Source organism: Lepidochelys kempii, chromosome 2, assembly GCF_965140265.1.
Source record: "Lepidochelys kempii isolate rLepKem1 chromosome 2, rLepKem1.hap2, whole genome shotgun sequence".
NCBI lineage: Eukaryota > Metazoa > Chordata > Testudines > Cheloniidae > Lepidochelys > Lepidochelys kempii.
In genome coordinates, this window is record NC_133257.1 from 269,455,341 (window position 1) to 269,481,051 (window position 25,711).

General features: G+C 50.7%; 1 protein-coding gene across 1 annotated transcript; it reads left to right on the forward strand.

Annotated features, from left to right (window-relative positions):
- Positions 1-425: 425 nt before the first annotated feature.
- Positions 426-23,785, forward strand: LOC140906203 (uncharacterized). Its single transcript, XM_073329695.1, has 4 exons — positions 426-826; positions 2,221-3,369; positions 4,056-4,065; positions 20,421-23,785. Exons 2-4 carry the CDS (start codon positions 2,636-2,638, stop codon positions 21,444-21,446), a joined length of 1,770 nt encoding a protein of 589 aa, XP_073185796.1. The 5' UTR covers positions 426-826; positions 2,221-2,635; the 3' UTR covers positions 21,447-23,785.
- Positions 23,786-25,711: the final 1,926 nt, after the last annotated feature.

Genomic DNA, 25,711 nt, shown 5'->3' on the forward strand with positions numbered 1-25,711 from the left:
AAGTTGCAGTGGGGGAGGTTTAGATTGGATATTAGGAAAAACTTTTTCACTAGGAGGGTAGTGAAGCACTGGAATGCGTTACCTAGGGTGGTGGTAGAATCTCCTTCCTTAGAGGTTTTTAAGGTCAGGCTTGACAAAGCCCTGGCTGGGATGATTTAACTGGGAATTGGTCCTGCTTTGAGCAGGGGGTTGGACTAGATGACCTTCTGGGGTCCCTTCCAACCCTGATATTCTATGATTCTATGATTCTATGGCCCCGAGCATCCAGCACGCTATGGTCTGTGTTATACCAGTGCGATACACTCTGATCGGCCTGCGCGGAGGAAACAAAACCAGAAATCCCAACCATCCTCTGCACCAGTAAATCCTTCCAGGAAGGACTACAACTCCCAGGAATACCCTGCAAGAGAGCAGCTCTCCCAACAGAGCAGGCTGGGCGAATTAAACACAGCAACAAGGGAGACCAGAGCCCGGTCCTTCCCCGAGCAAAACCTCTGTGGATTATGCTCTAAATCTAGCCTCTATTTGCTCTCCAAGCAGGGACTAATCCCCCCCCCCCCCCCAGCTCAGCTGCGTTTCTGTTTGCTGTGCAGCTTCCCCTGGTACTTTACTGAGCTGCACACAAGCTGGTGGCCTGAGGCTGAGTTTGCAGCCATGATGAGCTGCAGTGAGAGCAGAGAGCAAGCAGGCATGAGGAATGCTAAGAGAACTGAACCCTGTCAGAGCATGGTCTGGAGCCTTCCTTATTTTCCATTTCTCTGCTGAGAAACCCAGTCTGGCCAGAGGAAGGAGAAGCAAGGAAACGCCTGGAGAGGTTTCTGCTCAGGTAGGAATCTTACCGTGATCTTGGGGCTAATCCAGCTTTCATTCAGATCAATGGGAGTCTTGCTGTGGGTGTTGTTAGAGCAGGACCAAGCATCACTGCATCCAAATGTACTACAGTCTCTGCAGTAAAAATCAGGGCAGCCTAGAGAAATTTGTTTAAGCATCTGCTGCCCACGTGATGGCTAATAACTAGTCAGGATCAGACTGCGGGCTCAGTTCTGCCGTGCAAACTTGGAGTAAATCCCCTGCCCTGCTTTCAAAAGAAATCGCCCAATTCGCACTGAGACCACACCATGACCTGTGCTAGTTTTAGAGAATTTAGAAGCTGTAAAACACAAAGTGATGAGTCAAATCCTGCTCTTGTTTACACCCATGTAAATCGTGAGTAACCCCACTGATGTCAATGGAGTTACTCTAGGTTTACAAGCGTGGAATTCAGAGCAGAGTTTATTATGGCTTCAGTTCTGCAGAGGCACTGAGCACCCCCAACACCCACTGAATTCAGTGCCGGTCCTGAGCACCTCTGTGAGTTTGGCCTAGGATTAGCACTCAGAGGGTCTGATTCACCTCTCACTTCCTGCAGTGCAAATAAGGAGCAGCCCCACTGACCTCACTGCTGTAAAACAGGTCTAAGTGACTGGAAAAACCGGGTCAAGAATTTTTGCTAGGGCCAGAGACATTCTTGCTAAACATTTCTGCCCAGCAAAGGGAGCTGGCTGACACCAACGGAGCTGGCCTTTGGTGTCTGTATGACAATTATTCTATTTTATTGTATTGCTGAGGGGCTTGGCCCTCAGACACACCAATTTAATGACAGGTTCAGTTCTTCTAGCAAGAGGAACACTTTCTGCCCCTGTTGCCCCCAGGGAGATGTAAGCCGTTATTCAAGAAAAAGCCCAGGTGGAGAATTAAGTATATCGTTCACTTTATAGTGAATTGATTTAGAATAAAGCTCTGGCCTTAATTCCCCCCTTGTTGTAAGAAAATAACCCGAATAGCAGCACCCTCTCCCCCTGCTGAAAGAGGGGCTCCACTGGCACCCGAGACTGCTTTGCGGTGGTGTCAGATCCGCGTTTGGGTCTCCGATGATGGTGTGTAACAGCACGCTTTCCTAACGGGCCCAGTCCTGCAGTGCTACTGGCAGAGCCCCATTTGAAACTGCTAAAGTGCGATGTAAGAAGCCCGAGATTGCATTCCCACTGCTCCTCTCCCCCAGTTGACTTTCATTCTGGGCAAGCAACAATTGCAAAACTAGGCTCAAATTATTCCAGTTTCATTCTCACTCACTTCAGCAGTGGGAGGTCTCATGTTTTCAGGCTTATGAAGATATATATGCTTCATGTTGGGACAATTGTATTGCATCACAGTAACCTCCAGAATATCTTTCTTCCCCAGTACCCGAAGGATCCATGAACAAAAAGAAGCAGCAGCATACAGAATACATTGAACTGCAGGGAACAGCCTCAGAAAGACACGATGAGAATGGTTTCTAGGGCTGTGAGAATGGGACAAGCTGCAGGAACTGGTGAAATCTGAAACCAAAGAGTAACCTAGGAGAGAAATCCACTCCTGGTGAAAGAAGACCCAGCACACTTGCTGATATTAGACTATGGAGACTATGTGATGTGGGGAGAGATTCCCAGAGCAGAATCTTCCTAATGCAGCCCCCACTAGACAGAAACCCTATGCATCTGTACAGCCCCTAGCACAATGGGGCCCTGACCAGGTTAAGGCCCCTAGGTGCCATTGCAGTATCAATGTTTAATACTAGAAATACCTTTCCTGTGCCGTAAGCCGGAGGGGAAGGAAGATGCTCAAAGCCCCGCAGAGCCCTGACCTGGACGACAGGCCGTACAAGTGCACCGAGTGCGAGAAGTGCTTCCGGCAGAAGAAAATCCTCAAAGCCCACCAGAGCATCCACACCGGAGAGAAACCGCACACGTGCGCCGAGTGCGGGAAGAGCTTCCGGCAGAAGAACAACCTGCGGAAGCACCAGTGGACCCACACCGGCCAGACTCCCCATCAGTGCGCCGAGTGCGGGAAGCGCTTCAGCGAGAAGCAGCGCCTGCGGAAGCACCAGAAGACGCACACGGGGGAGACGCCGTACGCCTGCCCCGAGTGCGGCACGCGCTTCAGCCACAAGCACAACCTGAAAACCCACCAGCGGGTGCACACCGGCGAGACGCCCTACAAGTGCCCCGAGTGCCAGAAAGGCTTCAAGCAGCAGAACCACCTCGTCAGCCACCTGCGCACCCACCGGGAGGAGAAGCTCTACAAGTGCACCCAGTGTGACAGGTTCTTCAGGAAGAAGCCCAACCTGCTGAAGCACCAGGAGAGCCACGTGGGGGACAGGCCCTATCGCTGCAAGGACTGCGGGAAGACCTTCAAGCAGAACAACCACCTGGTGAGTCACCAGAGGACCCATGCCGCAGGCAGCCTCTACATATGCACCGAGTGCGGGAAGAGCTACAGCCAGTGGGCGCACCTCACCACCCACGGGCAGGCCCACGCTGGGGCGGGCCCGCTGACCTGCAGCGAGTGCCGGTGAGGGCTTCGCACAGACCGTCTCAGAACACATGGATGAGAGACCATCAACAGAACTGAGCATGGTACAGCTTCGTGGAGCAGATGACTAAGGAAAGACCAGGAAAATCAAGACTTTACCCATTTAGATGATATGCTTTTGTTCTGAGTTTGTACAGTGCCTACCACATAGAGCCCTGGTCCATAGCGAGGGTCGTAGGCACTCTGGTAACACAAATAATAAATCATAATATACCCAGAGGTGAATAGGAAAGCTTCATTGTGAAGCCACTAGGATGGTAAGTGGCAGAGAATCATCCACGCAGGAGAGGAATTCTCTAGGTGTGATAATTACTAGACAGTTTCAGCAATAAATCTAATCTTAGTAGGACAGATGACTCTCCGGAGGAGAGGCGCTGTGTGCATTATGTGGAAATCTGAGTAGCAAGAAGTGTGCTGTTAGAATAGACACATGGAGCTGGATAGAGTGTCACTAATGAGTCCTCTCTGCCCCTGCAGAATTTCTAGCAGAGAGAATGGGTATCATTTTGTTAAAGTATTTCATGAAACACGATGGCTATCTGCTGCATTGTATGTAGTTATATGATGGTCATTTTGTTATTCTCCAGAATAACCATCAGGTTTACACACAGTTGTTGATCAGGTTTCCAATTAACAGCCTCTGTTTTCCTTTCTTGTTTATTCAGGAGTTTCCTGGTTTGCCCCAGAATGTTTCCATTTGCATGACTTTCCAGCCCATCCTTTTAAAAACACCATCTGTTCCCCATGGAAAGTTCTGCCTTATGTTTTTTCCCCAAAGATACTGAATTCAATTCCTTCTGGTGTTGTGTTTTATGGAAAAGCAAGGGGAATAACATAACATAAGAATGGCTCTACTGGGTCAGACCAAAGGTCCATCTAGCCCAGTATCCTGTCTTCCAACAGTGGCCAGTGCCAGGTGCCCCAAAGGGAATGAACGGAACAGGGAATCATCAAGTGATCCATCCCCTGTTGCTCATTCCCAGCTTCTGACAAACTGAGGCTAGGGACACCATCCCTGCCCATCCTGGCTAATAGCCATCGATGGACCTGTCCTCCAGGAATTTATCTAGTTCTTTTTTGAACCCTATTATGGTCTTGGCCTTCACAACATCCTCTGGCAAGGAGTTCCACAGGTTGACTGTGTGTTGTTTGAAGAAATACTTCCTTCTATTTGTTTTAAACCTGCTGCCTATTAATTTCATTTGATGACCCCTAGTTCTTGTGTTATGAGAAGTTGTAAACAACACTTCCTTATCTACTTTCTCTACACCAGTCATGATTTTATAGACCTTAATCATATCTCCCCTTAGCCGTCTCTTTTCCAAGCTGAAAAGTCCCAGTTTTATTAATCTCGCCTCATATGGAATCCGTTCCATACCCCTAATCATTTTTGTTGCCCTTTTCTGAACTTTTTCCAATTCCGATATATCTTTTTTGAGATGAGGCGACCACATCTGCACACAGTATTCAAGATGTGGGCGAACCATGGATTTATATAGAAGCAATACGATATTTTCTGTCCTATTATCTATCCCTTTCTTAATGATTCCCAGCATTCTGTTCGCTTTTTTGACTGTCGCTGCACATTGAGTGAATGTTTTCAGAGAACTCTCCACAATGACTCCAAGATCTCTTTCTTGAGTGGTAACAGCTAATTTAGACCCCATTATTTTATATGTAGAGTTGGGATTATGCTTTCCCAACTATACATGAGCGAAAATTGCTAAAATGAGATTCCACAGAGAGCAACATATTATGTGCCTAGTTCACCCTACTGGAACATGGATCAGTGCTCCGCAGGCCAAGTGCTTGGTCGAGTTCCATTCAGGGAATTCTTGTCATCCAGGAGTGAGGCGAGTGAGAAGGTTTAGGGCTTCTGTGTCCATGATGGGCACAGCTGTGACATGACGTGGCGTCTCCTGTCATTCTAGGCCCTGATCCTGGGAACATACTCATGTTTAACCCTTAGCACGTGAGCCACCCCTTTGCAGTCAGGGGGACGATTCACCTGGTTAAAGCCAAACACTTTTGTAAGTGTTTGAAGGATCAGGGCCCTAATTTGTAAACATATTTTTTTCCTTTCTGAGACTAGAAACCTCATTTGAGCCTGGGAAGAGGAACAGAAACAAAGGGATGAATTTTTAACTGTCCCAGCAAAGAACAGGGTGAACAATAGTTTGGGGTGAGTCATTTAAACAAAAGGGCTATTAAAGGGCTCATTGAGATGTATCTATTGTAGAACAATCCCAGCATCAGAGAAAAGATTAATCGGTTTTAAGGGCAATAGGAACCATTCAATCATCTAGTCTGATCCCCTGTATACGGTAGGCGAGAGAATTTCACCCAGTTACTCCTGAACTGAGCTTAAGCATGTTTTCAGGGAAGACAGACCATCCTGATTTGAAGTATCAAAGAATGGCGAAATCCACCACTTCCCTGGGTAATTTGTTCTAGTGTTAAAAATGCATGTCTCATTTCTCATTTTAATTTGTCTGGCTTCCGCTTCCAGCCATTAGTTCTTGTGATGACTTTCGCTGCTGGATTAAAGAGCCGAGCCTGCTAGTACCCAGTGTTTTCTCCCCAGAAGGGTACTTCCAGGCTGTAACCAAGTCAGCTCTCCGTCTTCTTTGTGATAAATTAAACAGACTGAGCTCTTTAACACTCTTGTGTGAAGGCATTTTCTCTAGCCGCTGAGAACCATTTTTATGGTTCTTTTCTGCACCTTCTCCAATTTTTGAACATCCTTTTTAAAATGTCAGTACCAAAATTGGACACAGTAGTCCAGTACCGGTCTCACCAATGCTGTGCACAGAGGTAAAAATTACCTCTCTACTTCTACTCACTGCTCCCCTGTTTATCGAAGGATCACACAGCCCTTTTGTTTGCCACACCATCGCACCAGGAGCTGATGGTTAGTTGTTTGCTCAGCTGACCCCTATGTTTTTTCAGGGTCACCGCTTTCCCGGGTACAGCCCGCAGTCTGTTGCTATGGCTTGCTGTGGCCCACTGCTGCATCCCCAGTCAGGCGCAAAAGACAAAAGGGGTTGAGTTAGCTGTCACCCCTTTCCAGCAGGGCACCACCAGCAACAGTGTTATGCAGCAAAGTCACTGGTAGCAAACCAAACAATCATCCCCCGTCAGGTCTGCTTCTCCTCGGGGAGGCTCTGGCAGGCGCGCTCCCTCGTCAGACTTCTCCTACCTGGCCCTAGCCAGACTTCTCTGGCTCACAGACGGAGAGCTGGAGGTCTGCTCTTCCTCCCAGCCAGTTCACAGCTGAGCTGGGATCTCCCCCTGGTAATTTCCCCCTGCTAGTCCCACACCTATTGCAGGGCTGAATGGGCCCGCAGCAGCTCGTTAAGGCTCTCCAGCCAGCATGGGGCATGTGTACCCCCTCACACCTGCATTCTTTGTTCCTAGCTGTATGACCTCACATGTATTTATCAAATATGGATATAAAATCCCCTCAAATTTCCACCCTTTCGTCTTTGATAATCAAACACTGCTACAAAATCACTCCAAATGTTTGCTTTTATCAAATATGGACATAAAATCCCCTCAGATTTTGATCCGTTTCTCTCATTATCAAATATCAATATAAATGGTATTTTAGATTTTTGCCATTATCCAATTCTCAAATACTGATAGAAAATTTCCTCAGATTTTGGCCCTTTTAATTCTATACTACTGTAAAACCGCTTCAGATGTTGCTTCTTCTCTTCAAAATTTTATTGAATACCCTTAGATTTCCCATTTGGTCTTTCTAATTATTTAATATTGATACAGAATCTCCTCACCCTGCACCAGTTTCCATCAGATTACTGAACTGTGATTAAAATCTCCTCAGATTATGCCATTTTTCATCCAATTTTCAAATATTGACATAAAACCCCCTGAAATGTTCCCTCTCTCTCAGTTATTGAAGAATTATTTAAAACTGCCTTTGCATATTGCCCCTTGTCACTAAATATCAAAATTTGATTTTAAAAGCCTCAAATTTTTCCCATGTTCTCCCCAGTTCTCAAATGTTGGTATAAAATCCACTCATGCTTTGCCTCTCCTCTCTAATTATTAAGTATTTATATAAAATCGCCTCTGTTTTCTATCTAATTTTCAAATACAAATATAAAACTCCCTCTGACTTGGGGTTTCCCATCCTGTCTAACTGCAACAACGTCTCCTCGTTTTGGAGGGAAACTGCTGGCCCTGTGTTTCTAACTCAGATGGGCCCTTGCTCTGGATTAACTGCACGGACGGGCTGACATTGAAACACTGGTGGGAGCGAGACTGGAACCCGGGGCTGCCAAGGCTCAGGCCCCTTCTGTGACACTCGTGCGCTGGGCACCGTGCCATGTCAGCCGCAGCCTGGCGGGACCCTCGCACACTCAGCCGGGCCGTGGGCAGCAGCTGCAGTTCCTGCTCTGGGGCACCTGGCCCTGGATTGGAGGCAGCCCAGTGGTCTCCTTGCCTCTTGGCGTTCTCTGACACCCCGCTCGCCGGCCCTTGGGGAGGAGGTGTAGCAATGGTAGTGGAAGATGATAAGCAGTGGGGGACCTGGGGATCAAGGGAGGGAAGAGAAGAGGGCTGGCGAAGGGGGAGAAAATGGGGCAGGGGCAGAATCATAGACTTTAAGGTCAGAAGGGACCGTTATGATCATCAAGTCTGACCCCCTGCACAACGCAGGCCACAGAATCTCACCCACCCACTCCTGTAACAAACCCCTAACCTATGTCTGAGCCATTGAAGTCCTCAAATCATGGTTTAAGAATGAGGGAGGCTGCCCCAGATCCCCCACTCCCTCAACAGATGCCTGGTTCCCACTGCCCCCTAAGACACTGCCTCTCCCTCTCAACACACACAGCCATTGCCAGGCTGCCACTGCCCTGGAAACCTCCAAGCTCATCTTTCCTCCCCCCACCACCAACAAGCTGTAACCATCACCCCCTGGGATTGCTGTGACACCAGCCCGGCTCCCTGGCAGTGCCCCGGGGGCATCTCTAACCAGGCCAGTGCTGCAAGCCCATATGACTCTAACAGCCGGAGCGGTCTGATACAGCCCTGTGCCAACCAGCTGCGATACTCCACGCTCCTGCTGGGGTCCCCAGACACCCCTTCTAACTCCTCACAGTCACACTGCCCCTTGCTGGTCCACAACCGCTCAGCAAAATCACCACAAATCCCTCTTCCACGCTCCCCACACCTCAGCAGCCCCTGGCTCCTCTCAGTACCTCCTCCCTATTGGCTCCCCAAACACCCCTGGCTCCCCTCCAGTTCCTGCCTCTCCCACACCTGCTCCCCCTGCTTGGAGGGTACCCTGACTTGGAATCAGTGACGATCGGTCCCCAGTGTCACACGTGGGGCTGCACCAGATTTTGCAACTGTAGGAATTGGGCACACTGGGCCCAGTTCTGCTCTCTGTGATAGCAGTGTAAATCCAGAGTAACCCCACTCACGGCACCAGAGTGACTCCAGGCTTACACCAATGTGCCTGGGAGTGGAGTTTTGGCTCATTTGCTGGGCGGGTGGCATGTGTTTGAATCCCAGCCCCTGAACCTCGGGCAATCCTTGTCCCTTTCGCTCCAAGCCAGAGAAACTTTAATTATGGGAGTGGGCCCATTGGACTTTGTTTCAAAATAGGGGTAAAATCCTCATTAGTTCAAATGGTGTAAATCCTTGTATCTCCCTGTACATGCTTAGGGGCCAGCATCTTTACAGCAATGCCGGTGGCTGAATTGGGGTTATTTATGAGGTTAGACAAAGCCACTGTGGTGGGCTGGGATGGGGAAAGCTACTTTGACCAGCCCTTCAGAGTCTGTGCGTCAGCAGCAGCTCCGAGACAGTTGTTTTCAGAATAGTTCCTCTGTTAGAAAGGTAAAATCAAGAGCACAGAAAGCTCCTGATTCAACAAACCTGGAAAACCAGCAGGGCCAGAGTTCACAAGCTCAAAAACAGTAGAGAGAAAGTATCAGAGGGGCGGCCGTGTTAGTCTGGATCTGTAAGAGCGGCAGAGAGTCCTGTGGCACCTGATAGACTAACAGACGTCTTGGAGCAGGAGCTTCCGTGGGTGAATACATGCCATGCAGCCGACGAAGTGGGGATTCACCCATGAGAGCTCATGCTCCAGTACGTCTGTTTGTCTGTCAGGTGCCACAGGACTCTCTGCCGCTTTAGTAGAGAGAAAGTGTCATACGTAAATAGATTTTTTTAAATTAACAATGTTTGTAGTAGCTGCCACTCCATGGGGGTTGCTGTATCGGCCTGTTAATGCACAACACAGCTGGTTACAGGCATTCAAACGCCATGTACCTGAGCCAAGTACTGTCTTAAAAGACCAATAAAATCCACCTTGTTGTGTATTAATGCTGAGTCATAACTTATTCACCATACTGCATGGGTTGATACTAACTAACTCAGGCAGAATGGACTCTTGGGGACCTATTATTAATCCAATTATTTGTTAGGAGAGAGAGCTTGTTTCTTACTAATGATCTTTTCTTTTTAGTACAGCAGATGATGCCGTGTTGAATGGAAAACAAAACAAAAATCAGCATAAAACTTGAGAGAACAACTGAAAGAAGATACAGTCTGCAATAGATATGAGAGAGGTTCGCAGAGCTGTCGTAGGAGAGCCAATGCAAAGTGAAAAATAAGAGGAATCACATCAAATATCAAACCAAATAAATCGATTTCAGCAAAGAATCCAAGACAAAGAGCCAAAAGCTTCATAATTCTAGGCAGAGAGACCAGACCAGAGAAGAACAACATAAATATACTGCAGAACTGAAGACGCAATCAGATTCCTCACTCTGTGGATTATCCAAATGGAAGAGAAACCATTCAAGAGCTCTGAGTGTGGGAAAATCTTCAATCTGAAATGAAATCAAAACACACAAGGCCAGTCACGCAGGAAAAAAAGCCATAAACGTGTACTGACTAATGGGGGGAAACAACATACAAACTGGAACTGGTCTGAAATTTTCCAGCTGGACAACTGTCAGTTCGAAACTGTTGATTCAACTAAATGAGCATATTGATTTCATCGAACATTTCAATTAAACAGTATCCAAACATTTTGTTTTGATTAAGTCCTAGCGCTTTGTCTCAATCATATAAACTATATTATTCATATATTATATCATATATTATATATCATATATATATCATATATCATATATCATATATATATCATATATATATCATATATCATATATCATATATCATATATTCATATTATATTACATTATGATATGATATTTGAATACGGTGGAAACAAAGTGCTTTGACAAGGTTGTTTCAACATTTCCGGAACAACACTCGATCTGAAGCAGGCCGCCCCAGCTCTGAAATAGTCCTGATGCTCCGCTCCTATATTAAACTGATCTCTGCATGTCCTTTACAGTTGTGCCCCCTTGTGTGACGTGTGCTGAACTAAGCCACAGGCTGGTACCCCCAAGCATCCTGCTCAGCCCTGAGCAGGCACTTGGCGTGGACCAGAAGCTGACACAGGCCGCAGCAGCTGCCCCAGATCTCCGCACCTAGTGCCCACCTCAGGGCTGCTGGGAAATGTAGTTTATTTTTTACATCAGCGACCAAGAGAAAGAACAGGAAACTACAGCAATTCCCCCCAGGAAGTGGTGCTGTGCAAGCCAGCCCCGACTGCATAGCGAGGGATGGAGCTCAGAGCATCTGGCGCCGCGCTAAGGATGGTCTGAATGGCTCACTCTGGGAATATCCCTTCCATAGATCTGCCTTCCCTTACCTCCCAGCCTTCCCCTCCCCTAGGCCCCAACATCCCTCCCGCTCGCTCGGTCCCTTTGTTCTACCCTTGCACTCACTGTAGCCTTAGGACAGTCAGACACTGCAAGAGGCAGGAGTGGAAACAGGCTCTCCTAACCCTGAAGAGAGGAGAGATCTGGGAACTCACAGCGGTTATAATCACAGCGTCATCAGGGAACCGGACAGGAAAACACCTGGTGAGATTTCAGCTCAGGTAGGACACTGACTTTCTTGTGTTTGCACCTGGACCATGATGACACAGAGGACTGAACAACGAGCTCTGTCTAGGGAACTGAGCTGCTCAGAAATTTAAAATCTCTTCCACATGTAACCTGCCTTTAAGGGAACAGCTGCATTCCAGGAGAGCTTTCTGCGGGCACTGGGTGGCGCAGGGATGGGTAACTGGGCTGTAGACATGTTTTAGCTCTAGGTTGCTAGTCAAATCCAGACCAAGGTGGCGGTGACTGAAGGTTGCTGCCATCTGAGGCTGTTTGCCGGACTAGCTGTTATACATTCTGGGGATCCCAGTGCAGTTCCTACAGGATGGCGATGGGGTTCTCCTCCCCAAGCCTACCATCACAACTGGCCCACGGTCACAGAGTCCCCGGGCGATGCTCTGGAACTGCTCCCCATGAAGCCAGGCAGGACTCTGGGGAAGTCTCCCTTCTGGGCGCAGCCTGTCTGCAGGACACACAGCTCACCCAGCTTCCACCTTCCTGGGTCTGACCTCGGAGCATTCAGCATCCTCTGCCCCTCCGTGCGCTTCCCACAGCCAGTCCGCCCAGGCGGGATTCTGGGGAAGCCAGAGGGTCCTGCCCCTCAACTCTGCAGTCAGACGGGACTCTCAGCCAGCCAGTAACACAGAAGTTTATTAGATGACAGGAACATGGTCTAACACAAAGCTTGTAGGTGCAGAGAACCGGACCCCTCAGCTGCGTCCATTTTAGGGGCCAGTGAGCCAGACAACCCCGTCTGCACTTCACTCCATGTCCCAGCCAGCCCCAAACTGAAACTCCTTCCAGCCCCTCCTCCTCTGGGCTTTGTCCCTTTCCCGGGCCAGGAGGTCACCTGATTCCTTTGTTCTCCAGCCCTTTAGCTCTCACCTTGCAGGGGGGAAGGGCCCAGGGCATCAGTGGCCAGGAAACAGGGTGTTGGCCATTCTCTGTGTCCAGACCCCTGCAGACACCTGCCCTCTAGGGCTCTGCAATGATCATACACCCTTACCCCACCCCCTAGAGACTTAAGAACTGCCTAGGGGAAACTGAGGCACCCCCACACTACTCAGAGGAAACATTAAGAACAGTCCCACTTCGTCACACCCATCGCAACAGAGCCACTGTAGACCGAACAGTGGCTCTCAACCTTCCCACACGACTGTGTCCCTTGCAGGAGTCTGATTTGTCTGGCGTACCCCCAAGTTTCACCTCACTTGAAAACAACATGCTCACAAAATCAGACATAAAAATACGGAATTGCCACAGCCACGCTGTTACGGAAACGTTGCTGACGTGCTCATTGTTACCATACGATTATCAAATACATCCATTGCAATATATTACTGTCCTTACATTTCAGTGAATAGTGTGCAGAGCAGTATAAACCAGTCATTGCCTGTATGACGTCTTCGCTAGTGCTTTCTATGTAACCTGCTATAAAACCAGGCAAATGTCTAGATGAGCTGATGTGGCCCCTGGAAGACCCCTGCGTCCCCCCAGGGGTACACGTCCCCCTGGCTGAGAACCGCTGGAATAGATCACAGCGAGTCCCCTGCCGCAGGCAGATTCCCGGTCGTTTATAGCTAAGGCACGTGGGCTGGCCCCCGTGGGAAGCGGAGCCCGCTGCTGCACCCGTCACTGGGTGAACCCAGGGTTTCAGTCTCTGGAGATGTCAGGCAGGCGCCTTTCACAAGCAGTCATGTATCTAAGCAGCTGGCTTTTATCCCACACACCTGAGCACACAGAATTTTGCTACCTATATAGGTTGTTTGCTACTCCAGGCAATGGAAACATCACTGACAAATATCTGTATACAACACAAGGGGCCAACCGTCTAATCACACAAACCCAAACATCCTTGCCCTGCCCCTGACCCTGCCCCACTCCTCCCCCAAGGCCATGCTCCTGCCCCGTCCCTTCTCTGAGGCCCCACCCCCCGCTCAGTCCATCCCCCCCTCCGTTGCTCGCTCTCCCCCCCACCCTCACTCACTTTCACCAGGCTGGAACAGGGAGTTGGGGTGCGGGCTCTGGGCTGGGGCTGAGGGGTTTGGAGTGTGGGAGGGGCTCAGGGCTGGGGCAAGAAGTTGGGGTGCAGGAGGGGGTGCAGGCTCTGTGCGGGAGTTTGGATGCAGGAGGAAGCTGAGGTCTGGAGTGCAGGAGGGGGTGAGGGGTGTGAGCTCTGGGAGGGATTTGGGGTCAGGAGGGGGCTCAGGGCTGGGGCAGGGGGTTGGGGTGCAGGAGGGGGTGAGGGATGTGGGCTCCAGATGGGAGTTTGGATGCAGGAGGGGGCTCACGGCTGGGGCCGGCAGGGGGTTGGGGTGCAGGAGGGGATGAAGGGTGCAGGCTCCAGCCGGGCAGTGCTTATCTAGGGCAGCTCCCGGAAGTGGCCAGCATATCTGGCTCCTAGGCTCAGAGGCAACCAGGTGGCTCTGCGCACTGCCCCTGCAGCTCCCCTTGGCTGAAGTTCCTGGCCAATGGGAGCTATGGAGTCTGCGCTCGGGGCGGGGACACCACACAGAGACCCCCTGGCCACCCCTGCACCTAGGAGCTGGACATGCCGGCCACTTCCAGGAGCCGCACGGGACCAGGGCAGGTAGGGAGCCTGCCTTAGTCCCGCTGTGCCGCCCACCGGACTGTTGGCCTATTAAAATCTCCCGGATAGCTTTCAATAGCCGCCGGGAGATTGAGGCCGATTCCGGTGGACTCCTGGCCAATCCAGGAGGGTGGGCAACCCTAGCTGCTGATGCCAGCACTGCCTGGCATTTGTGTTCTCCAAGATGCAGCGGGCGTTTGAGGGAGAGATCGGGGATGTCAAGGCCTCCTTGTCTTGGGAAATACTAAACAAGAAATTTTTATCCTAACCATAGTGTGATGCTTTTTGGGCTCTGCCCAGTGATGAGCTGCCAAAATCTTAACAACTGGTTCCCTATAAAAAGTTCTGATTTAAGGGATGTGCCCCAGTATGTATTTTTTTGTACCAACAGGGTTACCCTACGTCCGTATTTTCCCGGGAGGAATTTTTAAAATTTAAAAAATGTCCGGGGAAATACGGGTGTGTGTTAACCCTGTCGAAAGTTCCTTTTTAAAAAGATGGGCCTGACCTAGCAATGAGCTTGTTTCACATGTGTGGGGCCCCGCCACGCCCTGGGCATGTGCTAGGGTGACCAGATGTCCCGATTTTATAGGGACAGTCCCGGTTTTGGGGTCTTTTTCTTATATAGGCTCCTATTACCCCCCAACCCCTGTCCTGATTTTTCACACTTGCTGTCTGGTCACCCTAGGGTGTGCACAAGTGTGGGTCCCAGCTGCTCCCTTCCCCACTCATTGAAGCAGGTGTGCAGGGTTACTGCCCTGGGAACTGCAGGGCACCAGTGGATGTGGGGCCAGCTGCAGACAGGGGCGTGGGGCAGGGCTAGCTGGAGGCAGGGGGTGCGGAGCTGGCTGGAGACAGGAGGGTGGGGGGTTGGCTGCAGGCAAGGGGGTGCAGGGCTGGCTAGCGACAGGGCAGGGGCTGACTGCAGGCAGGGTAGGGGGGTGCAGGGCTGGCTGGAGACAGGGGCTGGCTGTAGGCAGGGCAGGGGGTGCGGCGGGGCTGGTACGGCAGGGCAGGGGTGCGGCAGAGGCAGAGGCTGGCTGCGGGCAGGGGTGCGGGGGTGGCTGGAGGCAGGGGTTAGCTGCCGGCAGGGCAGGGGGTGCAGCAGGGCCTGTCTGCGGGCAGGGCAGGGGGTGCGGTTATCTCAAGTGCTTATATACGAATGCACAAAGCCTTGGAAACAAGCAGGGAGAACTGGAGGTCCTGGTGATATCAAGGAATTATGACGTGATTGGAATAACAGAGACTTGGTGGGATAACTCACATGACTCGAGTACTGTCATGGATGGTTATAAACTGTTCAGGAAGGACAGGCAGGGCAGAAAAGGTGGGGGAGTTGCACTGTATGTAAGGGAACAGTATGACTGCTCAGAGCTCCGGTACGAAACTGCAGAAAAACCGGAGTGTCTCTGGATTAAGTTTAGAAGTGTGAGCAACAAGAGTGATGTAGTGGTGGGAGTCTGCTATAGCCCACCGGACCAGGGGGATGAGGTGGATGAGGCTTTCTTCTGGCAGCTTGTGGAAGCTACTAGATCGCACGCCCTGGTTCTCATGGGTGACTTTAATTTTCCTGATACCTGCTGGGAGAGCAATACAGCGGTGCACAGACAATCCAGGAAGTTTTTGGAAAGCGTAGGGGACAATTTCCTGGCGCAAGTGCTGGAGGAGCCAACTAGGGGGGGCGCTTTTCTTGACCTGCTGCTCACAAACCGAGTAGAATTAGTGGGGGAAGCAAAAGTGGATGGGAATCTGGGAGGCAGTGACCATGAGTTGGTTGAGTTCAGGATCCTGACACAGGGAAGAAAGGTAAGCAGCAGGATACGGACCCTGGACTTCAGGAAAGCAGACTTCGACTCCCTCAGGGAACGGATGGATAGGATCCCCTGGGGGGCTAACATGAAGGGGAAAGGAGTCCAGGAGAGCTGGCTATATTTCAAGGTATCCCTGTTGAGGTTACAGGGACAAACCATCCCGATGTGTCGAAAGAATAGTAAATATGGCAGGCGACCAGCTTGGCTTAACGGTGAAATCCTAGCGGATCTTAAACATAAAAAAGAAGCTTACAAGAAGTGGAAGGTTGGACATATGACCAGGGAAGAGTATAAAAATATTGCTCGGGCATGTAGGAATGAAATCAGGAGGGCCAAATCACACCTGGAGCTGCAGCTAGCGAGAGATGTTAAGAGTAACAAGAAGGGTTTCTTCAGGTATGTTGGCAACAAGAAGAAAGCCAAGGAAAGTGTGGGCCCCTTACTGAATGAGGGAGGTAACCTAGTGACAGAGGATGTGGAAAAAGCTAATGTACTCAATGCTTTTTTTGCCTCTGTCTTCACTAACAAGGTCAGCTCCCAGACTGCTGCGCAGGGCATCACAAAATGGGGAAGAGATGGCCAGCCCTCTGAGGAGAAAGAGGTGGTTAGGGACTATTTAGAAAAGCTGGACGTGCACAAGTCCATGGGGCCGGACGAGTTGCATCCGAGAGTGCTAAAGGAACTGGCAGCTGTGATTGCAGAGCCATTGGCCATTATCTTTGAAAACTCGTGGTGAACGGGGGAAGTCCCGGATGACTGGAAAAAGGCTAATGTAGTGCCAATCTTTAAAAAAGGGAAGAAGGAGGATCCTGGGAACTACAGGCCAGTCAGCCTCACTTCAGTCCCCGGAAAAATCATGGAGCAGGTCCTCAAAGAATCAATCCTGAAGCACTTACATGAGAGGGAAGTGATCAGGAACAGTCAGCATGGATTCACCAAGGGAAGGTCATGCCTGACTAATCTAATCGCCTCTATGATGAGATTACTGGTTCTGTGGATGAAAGGAAAGCAGTGGATGTATTGTTTCTTGACTTTAGCAAAGCTTTTGACACGGTCTCCCACAGTATTCTTGTCAGCAAGTTAAAGAAGTATGGGCTGGATGAATGCACTATAAGGTGGGTAGAAAGCTGGCTAGATTGTCAGGCTCAACGGGTAGTGATCAATGGCTCCATGTCTAGTTGGCAGCCAGTGTCAAGTGGAGTGCCCCAGGGGTCGGTCCTGGGGCCGGTTTTGTTCAATATCTTCATAAATGATCTGGAGGATGGTGTGGATTGCACTCTCAGCAAATTTGCGGATGATACTAAACTGGGAGGAGTGGTAGATATGCTGGAGGGCAGGGATAGGATACAGAGGGACCTAGACAAATTGGAGGATTGGGCCAAAAGAAATCTGATGAGGTTCAATAAGGATAAGTGCAGGGTCCTGCACTTAGGACGGAAGAACCCAATGCACAGCTACAGACTAGGGACCGAATGGCTAGGCAGCAGTTCTGCAGAAAAGGACCTAGGGGTGACAGTGGACGAGAAGCTGGATATGAGTCAGCAGTGTGCCCTTGTTGCCAAGAAGGCCAATGGCATTTTGGGATGTATAAGTAGGGGCATTGCCAGCAGATCGAGGGACGTGATCGTTCCCCTCTATTCCTCATTGGTGAGGCCTCATCTGGAGTACTGTGTCCAGTTTTGGGCCCCACACTACAAGAAGGATGTGGATAAATTGGAAAGAGTCCAGCGCAGGGCAACAAAAATGATTAGGGGTCTGGAACACATGACTTATGAGGAGAGGCTGAGGGAACTGGGATTGTTTAGTCTGCAGAAGAGAAGAATGAGGGGGGATTTGATAGCTGCTTTCAACTAACTGAGAGGTGGTTCCAGAGAGGATGGTTCTAGACTATTCTCAGTGGTGGAAGAGGACAGGACAAGGAGTAATGGTCTCAAGTTGCAGTGGGGGAGGTTTAGGTTGGATATTAGAAAAAACTTTTTCACTAGGAGGGTGGTGAAGCACTGGAATGTGTTGCCTAGGGAGGTGGTGGAATCTCCTTCCTTAAAAGATTTTAAGGTCAGGCTTGACAAAGCCTTGGCTGGGATGATTTAATTGGGGATTGGTCCTGATTTGAACAGGGGGTTGGACTAGATGACCTCCTGAGGTCCCTTCCAACCCTGATATTCTATGATTCTATGTGACAGGGGCTGGCTGTGAGCAGGGCAGGGGGTGCGGCAGGGGCTGGTGCGGGCGCGGCAGAGGGTGTGGCAGGGGCTGGCTGCGGGCAGGGCGGGGGTGCGGCAGGGGCTGGCTGCAGGCAGGAGGTGCAGGGGTAGCTGGAGACAGGGGCTGGTGCGGGCAGGGGGGCTGGGTGTGTGGCAGGGGCTGGCTGCAGGCAGGGCAGGGGGTGGCTGGAGACGGGGGCTGGCTGCAGGCAGGGCAGGGGGTGGCTGGAGACGGGGGCTGGCTGCAGGCAGGGGGTGTGGGGGTGGCTGGAGGCAGGGGCTGGCTGCAGGCAGGGCGTGCGGCAGTGGCTGGCTGGAGGCAGGGCAGGGGGTGACTGGAGTCAGGGGGTGCAGGGGTGGCTGGATACAGGGGCTGGTGCGGGCAGGGGGTACAGGGGGTGCAGCAGGGGCTGGCTGGAGACAGGGTCTGGCTGCAGGCATGGGGTGCGGGGGTGGCTGGAGGCAGGGGTTGGCTGCAGGCAGGGCAGGGGGTGGCTGGAGATGGGCTGGCTGCAGGCAGGGCAGGGGGTGGCTGGAGACAGGGGTTGGCTGCAGGCAGGGCAGGGGCTGGCTGGGGGCAGGGGCTGGCTGCGGGCAGGGCAGGGGGTGCAGGAGTGGCTGGAGACGGGCTGGCTGCAGGCTGGGCAGGGGGTGCGTGCGGCAGCAGCTGGCTGCAGGCAGGGCAGGGGGTGCGGCAGGGGGTTGCTGAAGGCAGGGCAGGGGATGGCTGGAGGCAGGGGCTGGCTGCAGGCAGGGGGTGCGAGAGTGGTTGGAGACGGGGACTGGCTGCAGGCAGGGCAGGAGCTGGCTGGGGGCAGGGACAGGCTGTGGGCAGGGCAGGGGGTGCAGGTGGCAGGGGCTGGCTGCGGGCAGGGCAGGGAGTGCGTGCGGCGGGGCTGGCTGCGGGCAGGGTGGTGGGGGCTCGCGGGGAGCAGCCCGAGCAGGAGGACGCAGCCCCGGCCCAGCAGAGCAGCCGGGGACCCCCCAGGCAGCAGCGGGAGCCCCAGGGCCGGGGGGGCAGCCCACGTCGCTCCCGCAGTGCAGCGCCCCCGGTGGCCGGAGGAGGAATCACATCACTTCCCGCCAGAGCCCAGCAAAGCCTCAGCGCCCCCTGCAGGGAAGCGGGTTAACAGCCGGTTCTAAAACTGGTTCAGAATTTAACAACCAGTTCGCGCGAACCGGTGCGAACCGGCTCCAGCTCACCCCTGGCTCTGCCATGGCTTTTAATGCCACAGCATGTAATGGGGCTAAAAGTGAACTTACCATGAGCATGCATGTTCCAAGCTATAAACACGTGTGTACACTGTAGGAAGCCACTGCTTTTGCTTTAAGAGGTTTGGTCGGTTAATTGAAGAGGTGACAGTGAGAGGTGTCTGAAATACGACACAAGGGAAATCTCTATACCCATTGGTCCAAATTACCACAGACTCTCAAACATTACACCCGAGAGGCAGCACTTTCAATGTAGCAACAACAGTGAAGAATCAAAAATTTTGGAGACCCCCCTGTGAATAAGAGTTTTCTGGATTATTTTTGCATTTGACGATAGCGCCATTGCTAGCAACAAAATAATTTGCTTTTTCCATTTTCATTACAGTGGGTAAAAGGTCCACGAGTGGAAACTAGAGAAGAGAAACACCATAAAAATATAAAGCAACTGGAGGAACGGGAGTTTCCGAGAGAAAGACACAAAGAGCTGGTTTCTGGAGCAGTGATAATGAGAGAAGCTGAAACAGCTGGAGGAGACTGAGAAAGAAGAGGAAGCCAGCAGAAAACAAGCCAGATACATTCACTGCTGGTGAAAGAAGTTTCAACAAACTCAGCAGCGTTTTTAAGATTCCCGGTGCCGTGCACACAGATCTGGTACACATACAATAATCACACCCATTAGACACCACAGAAAAAAAAACATGTCCGTTTGGGGGAAAAACTCATGGAGTCTTCACAGAATTAACAGAGCTGGTTGAATGATACGAAACATATTTTGGAGACTGGAAGCTATTAATTTGGTTCCATGTTATTCCTGCAGTCACATTCTTTGCTATTCACCAGTATTTGAATAACCATCGGGTATTTGTGAAAATGTCTGCGCACCGCCAGAGTTTCATGAATTTTAACTCCAGTGATTACCTGTCCAAATCTTCATCCGGGGAAACACATTTTTCATTATTTACTATTCATTATTTTTTTAGTTTAAACATTTCAGCCATCCAGTCAGGGAGCAGAAACAATCCCATGGGACCGAGGTGATCAGTCAAACCCCCACGAATAACGAATAGTAAATAACTTGTGGACAACCCATAGACTGAGATTTATTAGCACAAACCCGCTGGTGAACACATGCACATTGCAAAGATGCTCCGGCCGAGGAGAAAGGGCTGAATCCCCAGCACAGGCCGATCGCAATGACCCATCGTTCAGCCAGCTCTAGTAGATAATACCCTGTATGTGGGCCACGAACAGCAACACCATGTTCCAAGCTGCCCAGGTTCTCTGTGGGGATGAGAAGCCCTATAAATGCAGCGAGTGTGGGAAAGGCTTTGGCCAGGAGAAGATCCTCCGAGAGCACCGGCGAATCCACACAGGCGAGAGGCCGCACAAATGCGCTCACTGCGGGAAAAGCTTCACCTGGAGCACCAGCCTGATCAAGCACCAGCAGATCCACACGGGCGGCAAGCTGCACGCCTGCCCCGCGTGCGAGAAGAGCTTCCGGTGGCGGCATAGCCTCCTGCAGCACCAGGCGGTGCACACCGGCGCCAAGCCGCACACCTGCGCCCAGTGCGGCCGCAGCTTTGTGGAGAAGCAGGCGCTGAAGAAACACGAGAGCATCCACACAGGGGAGAAGCCCTTCACCTGCAGCGAGTGTGGGAAGAGCTTCCGGCAGAAGGGCAACCTGGTGTCGCACGAGAGGAGCCACCTGAAGGAGAAGCCGCACCGATGCCCCGAGTGCGGGAAGTGCTTCCGGGAGCAGCGCTTCCTGGCCACCCACCAGCACACCCACACCCAGGAGCGGCCCTACCAGTGCGCCCAGTGCCAGAAGAGCTTCGGTGCCAAGCAGGGGCTCCGCGTCCACCAGCGCCTGCACACCGGGGAGCGGCCCTTCCAGTGCCCCCTGTGCGGGAGGAGCTTCACCGAGAGGAAGAACCTCAACAAGCACCAGCGGACCCACAGCGGGGAGACGCCCTACACCTGCGGGGAGTGCGGGAACAGCTACACCCAGAAGTACAGCCTGAAGGTACACCAGCGAACCCACAGAGGGGAGACCTCCCACACCTGCGGGGACTGTGGGGAGCGCTTCAAGCAGAGGAACCACCTGGTGAGCCACCAGCGGGGCCACAAAGCCGGGAGCCTCTACATATGCGCCGAATGTGGAGAGAGCTACAGCCAGTGGGCGCATCTCACCGCCCACGAGAGAATCCACACCAGGCAGAGCCAGCCAGTGCGCACTGAATACGGGTAACAGAGGCAACGTATCTCAGAGCATGCCAAGGATCCACACGACAGCCCATATCCATACACCAGTTAAAGGCCCCGGCTACGCCCCAGGTATAGGGCATTAGCCAGAGCCATTCTGAAACAGAATGCTTCCCAGAGAGGCGTCAGGACGTCTGGGCCTTCCCGGTCTCTCTAAGGACCTGATCCAATCAATGGGAATCTTTCTGTTGACTTCAGTGAACACTGGATTGGGTCTCAGTTGTGTAGACTGGGTAGAACTTGCCATAAACCATTTTACTAGCCAACTAGGTAACAGTGATAAGCATCATGCACAATTTACGTAGTGTCCTAGACTTGCAGGTACTTGTAAACATCAATTAATTAAATGAGGCAGAATCCTAGTCTAGGAAGCCGTGTAGGTCAACCAGTTTGTCACACAGCCTGTAGCGGGCTGGGGATCCATTTGGAAGTTGTGTTCACGCCTTCCTGAAACAATTTTATTTCAGAAGAGCTCTGTCTAAAATGTTGTCCCTCTCGGGCAGGCAGGGCCAAAGAAACTGGTTCAAAACACAGAGAATGCTTCGCAGAGCCAGTCCTGCTCCCATTGAAGTCCATGGAGAATTTGCAATCGAGCCCTTTATGTTTGCTGTCTGCGCACATGCATTTGGAGTAGAAAGTGCACACTTTAAAGGAAAGTGATTCCATTTCTAAGGCACTTATCTCACACAAGAAACATCTGTCTTGACATTGATGCTGATGGTGTAAACAAAGCTAGAGCTGGGGCAGAGAAGACCTTTAAGCTATAACTTTCCCTGGGTTTAGCTGAGCCGGAAAGGCTGGATCCCCTGGCAGCAAACAGAACACCAGCATCTTCAGAAAAGGACAGTTGGTGAAAGAACTTCTGGGGGATCCTGGCAAGGATGGACCCATGACAAGCATCACTAACCTCCCTACTGGGTATACTTGAAGTCTTAAATTTAAAAAGCTAATGCCCTCAAGGGACAGGCAGTTTGAGACGGGCAACAAACCCAAACGCACAACATACACCATACAAAAACCCACCAGCCACAACTAGCAAAGAGATTACTCCAATAACACAATGTTGTTAATGTATGATTGTCTCCTAGAGAAGAGCCCTGTGATCCAGATTCTCGCTCATCATGAGTGAATGCTGGTATTCCAGTGGGGAAGGAAGCATCCAGTCCCGCCTATTTCATGGAGGAGTTTGAAGGGGACTTCCTGAATTTAGTTACCAAAGATCACCCTTTGCACGTAGAGAAATACCACATATATGCACCACTTTCTGGAGGTGCAGGTCTTGGTGGGACATTTATCAATGACCTTGCTGGACACGAGGGATGGGACCAAGTTCTGGCAGCCACTGGGCAGCAGAAAGCTTAGCTCGAAGCACATGCTAAGATGTTCATTCTTCCAGATTTAAGTCCAACCAGAGCAAATGGAAGCAGAGAGTGCCATGCTGTGAAGTAGAAGTCATGTGGGTGAGGACACAAGGGTTTCCATTCTGTGTCCTGCCAATGCATGGGCAATTCCTAACAAGTCCTTTACCTGTTGGGACGTCGGGTGATGAAATTGGGTGCTGGGAAACATCACACCAGACAAATGCCCGAGAAAAAGAAGGTTTGAAAGGTGACCCGGGAGATGAATGAGCTGTAACTGTGCCATTTGTATGACGCACACTCAGGCTGTGAATGCCGGCTTTCTTAGAATGTATTTCTATTATTTATTATTTGCATAATGGCAGCAGATGCTGAGCAGTTTACGGACAGGTGTAAAGGAAAGGCTTCGCCTCATTGACTTTACAGTTTCGAGTTCCTGTCTACTATATGGTCCTTAATGCACAAACATTAAAATCAGCACTAAGAGTTGCTGATGTCCGTTCCTTACCATTTAATTGTGTTGAGATGGAAGCTACTCGACCCATTGTTCCGTAGAAAGATGGAGCACAGAATTCTCTTTAAATGTGGTATTGATTTTCTAATGTGATAAGGAGAGTGATCCTGGCAATTAAGGTCTGTAACTCATAGCCTAGTAAAAACAGTAAAACATATATTACAGAAAAAAAATCACTGATCAGCCACAAGGAACAGAACCATGAGCAATAATGAGCTTGGGTTAATTATTATGAGGAATATCTTAGGCACAGAGAATGTGTTTCGTGTTGCACAAGACACAGATTGGTTGTCTATAACTAACCCTAAGAGGTGCTGATGGTCTGTAAGACGAATATAGAAAAGATGAGATGTATTCGGAGATTCTCTGTGAAAAGAATAAAATTTCCTGCATAAACACACCTGGCATTTTGGCAGAACGGTGAATTAGTGGGTGAAGTGACTGCAATAAATCAGAAATGTGAAATATATTTGGATTTTAGTCAAACATTTGATTCTGTGACTCACAAAATTTCCTTTCAAAAGTTCATTCAGATTGGTGTGGATTGAAAACCGGCTGGAAGACCAGTCAGTCTAACCTATCTATGTTCTTATTATGGTTCCCATCACTGGGGTATTTTCACAAAGAGTAATCAGAAATGGCCATGTAACCAGTTATAGGGAGGTGTCTCACAGGGTTTACAGGAACTGGTGAGAGGTCCTGTTTTAGTTAACATCTCAGTCAGTGATCTGAAAGATGAGATGACCAGCACACCAATGAAATCTGTACATGATACCAAATTGGAAGGACTTGCTAACATCAATAATCCCAAGGGTCCTAGTGGGATTAGAGACCTGGGCAGGAAATAACTAAATTAAGATCAACTTGGAAAAAAGCAGTTAGTACATGTCAAGGAAAGTAACCAGAATCTCACATACTCAGTGGGGAAGGAGACACCTGGGAAGCAGAAATGGCTGGAATGGACCCAGGTCTGACGGTGGTCAGCAAATTAGACATGTGATGTGGTGGCAAAAAGTTGTGTCCTGCATGCAATTGTTAGCACTGGTTTTCAAAAATCAAATGAGAAGAAAATTCCCAAAGTGACCAGATCATCAGTTATCAGAGCATTTCCTATTGGTCCTTGAAGACTTCATGTTACAATTTTTAAATGGGCTGGGAAGTTCTCGGATACGGCATAACGGTCCATGGCCACATGTCCATAGACGCCACCACAACCAACTCAGCTGCACTCCTGCAGCAGTGGGCTCCTCAAACCCAAGACCACAGGGATGGCCCTGAGAAGACAGTAGCAGCGAGGCTTTCCTCCCTCCCTGGCTCCAGACACACACTAGGGGGTAATGGTGCATGAACCTGCTAGCCTGGATACTGCACAGTTCTCCTTACCTGTGAGCTGAGGCTGGAGAATTTCTTTCTAGATAGTTAAGTGGTTAGAAGAAAATTCTCGGTTTTATTTGGGGTTGGTTTTTTTTTTTTTTGCTTTGTTTTATATAGTTCCTTGTTCTAGCAGCCATGTGGATGCCAGGGGCTGGGGCTCTTGGATTGGTCCCCTGCCCCCAGGCCGGGTAGACTTACCTGCCCCGGGTAGAACACTAAATGCCTCTTGACCCTGGACGTGCAACCCTGTTTCCAAGACAGCTCTGGCCAGAGTGGGGCCTTCCGAGGGTACACGGGAGGGAGTAAAAGAGATGAGCTGCAGGATGGCATCGGAGGACCGCACACTAGGTGTATGCGACTAGCTGAGAATTGCCCTCTCCCTCTCAGGCCATAGGCATACGGACTGGGCCGTTCCGTGGGGTTAAAAAACTTTTCCTCCCACCCCCGGGAAAGAAGCCAACACTTCATTGATTCATACACAGATAAAACAGATGGTGCCTCCTAGCAGCAGGCCCTGCGGCTCAGTACGCACAGAGAAATACCGGCCGGAGCAGCAGCTCAAAGACCCCAGCTGGTGCCATGGGGCTCATAGGGATCAAACCAGACCTGCGCGAGGAGCTGGGGCACATGGAGATGCTACTCTCATTAGCTGCGGCAGAGCCCTCCATCTTGGCTGCAACGGGATTGTGCGGAAGAACTACTCCAGTGGGAGGAGATTAGGTGACAAATTCAGATCCTGAAATGAGTTTCTCAGACTGGCGTTCGCATCGCATTAACAGCGAGGGCACGGAAAATGCGCTCAGTCACGCAGCTCCCCTTGGAAGTACTGTTTGGGAAACCCAGCGGGTGAGTCTTTGGCACATATGTTACGAGGGAGGTCTCTGATCTCCTGAAACTCCACCCTGAAGGCAAGTGATCTCCGAAGAAACCCAGTTTATTGTGTGGATCTCTTCCTTTCATCTGAATAAATCCCATTCGGCTACAGGCACAAGAATACGGCTTTGA

What these genes read in the sequence shown, in the direction of transcription:
- LOC140906203 (XM_073329695.1), top strand. Translation starts at nt 2,636, where the DNA reads ATGCTCAAAGCCCCGCAGAGCCCTGACCTGGACGACAGGCCGTACAAG.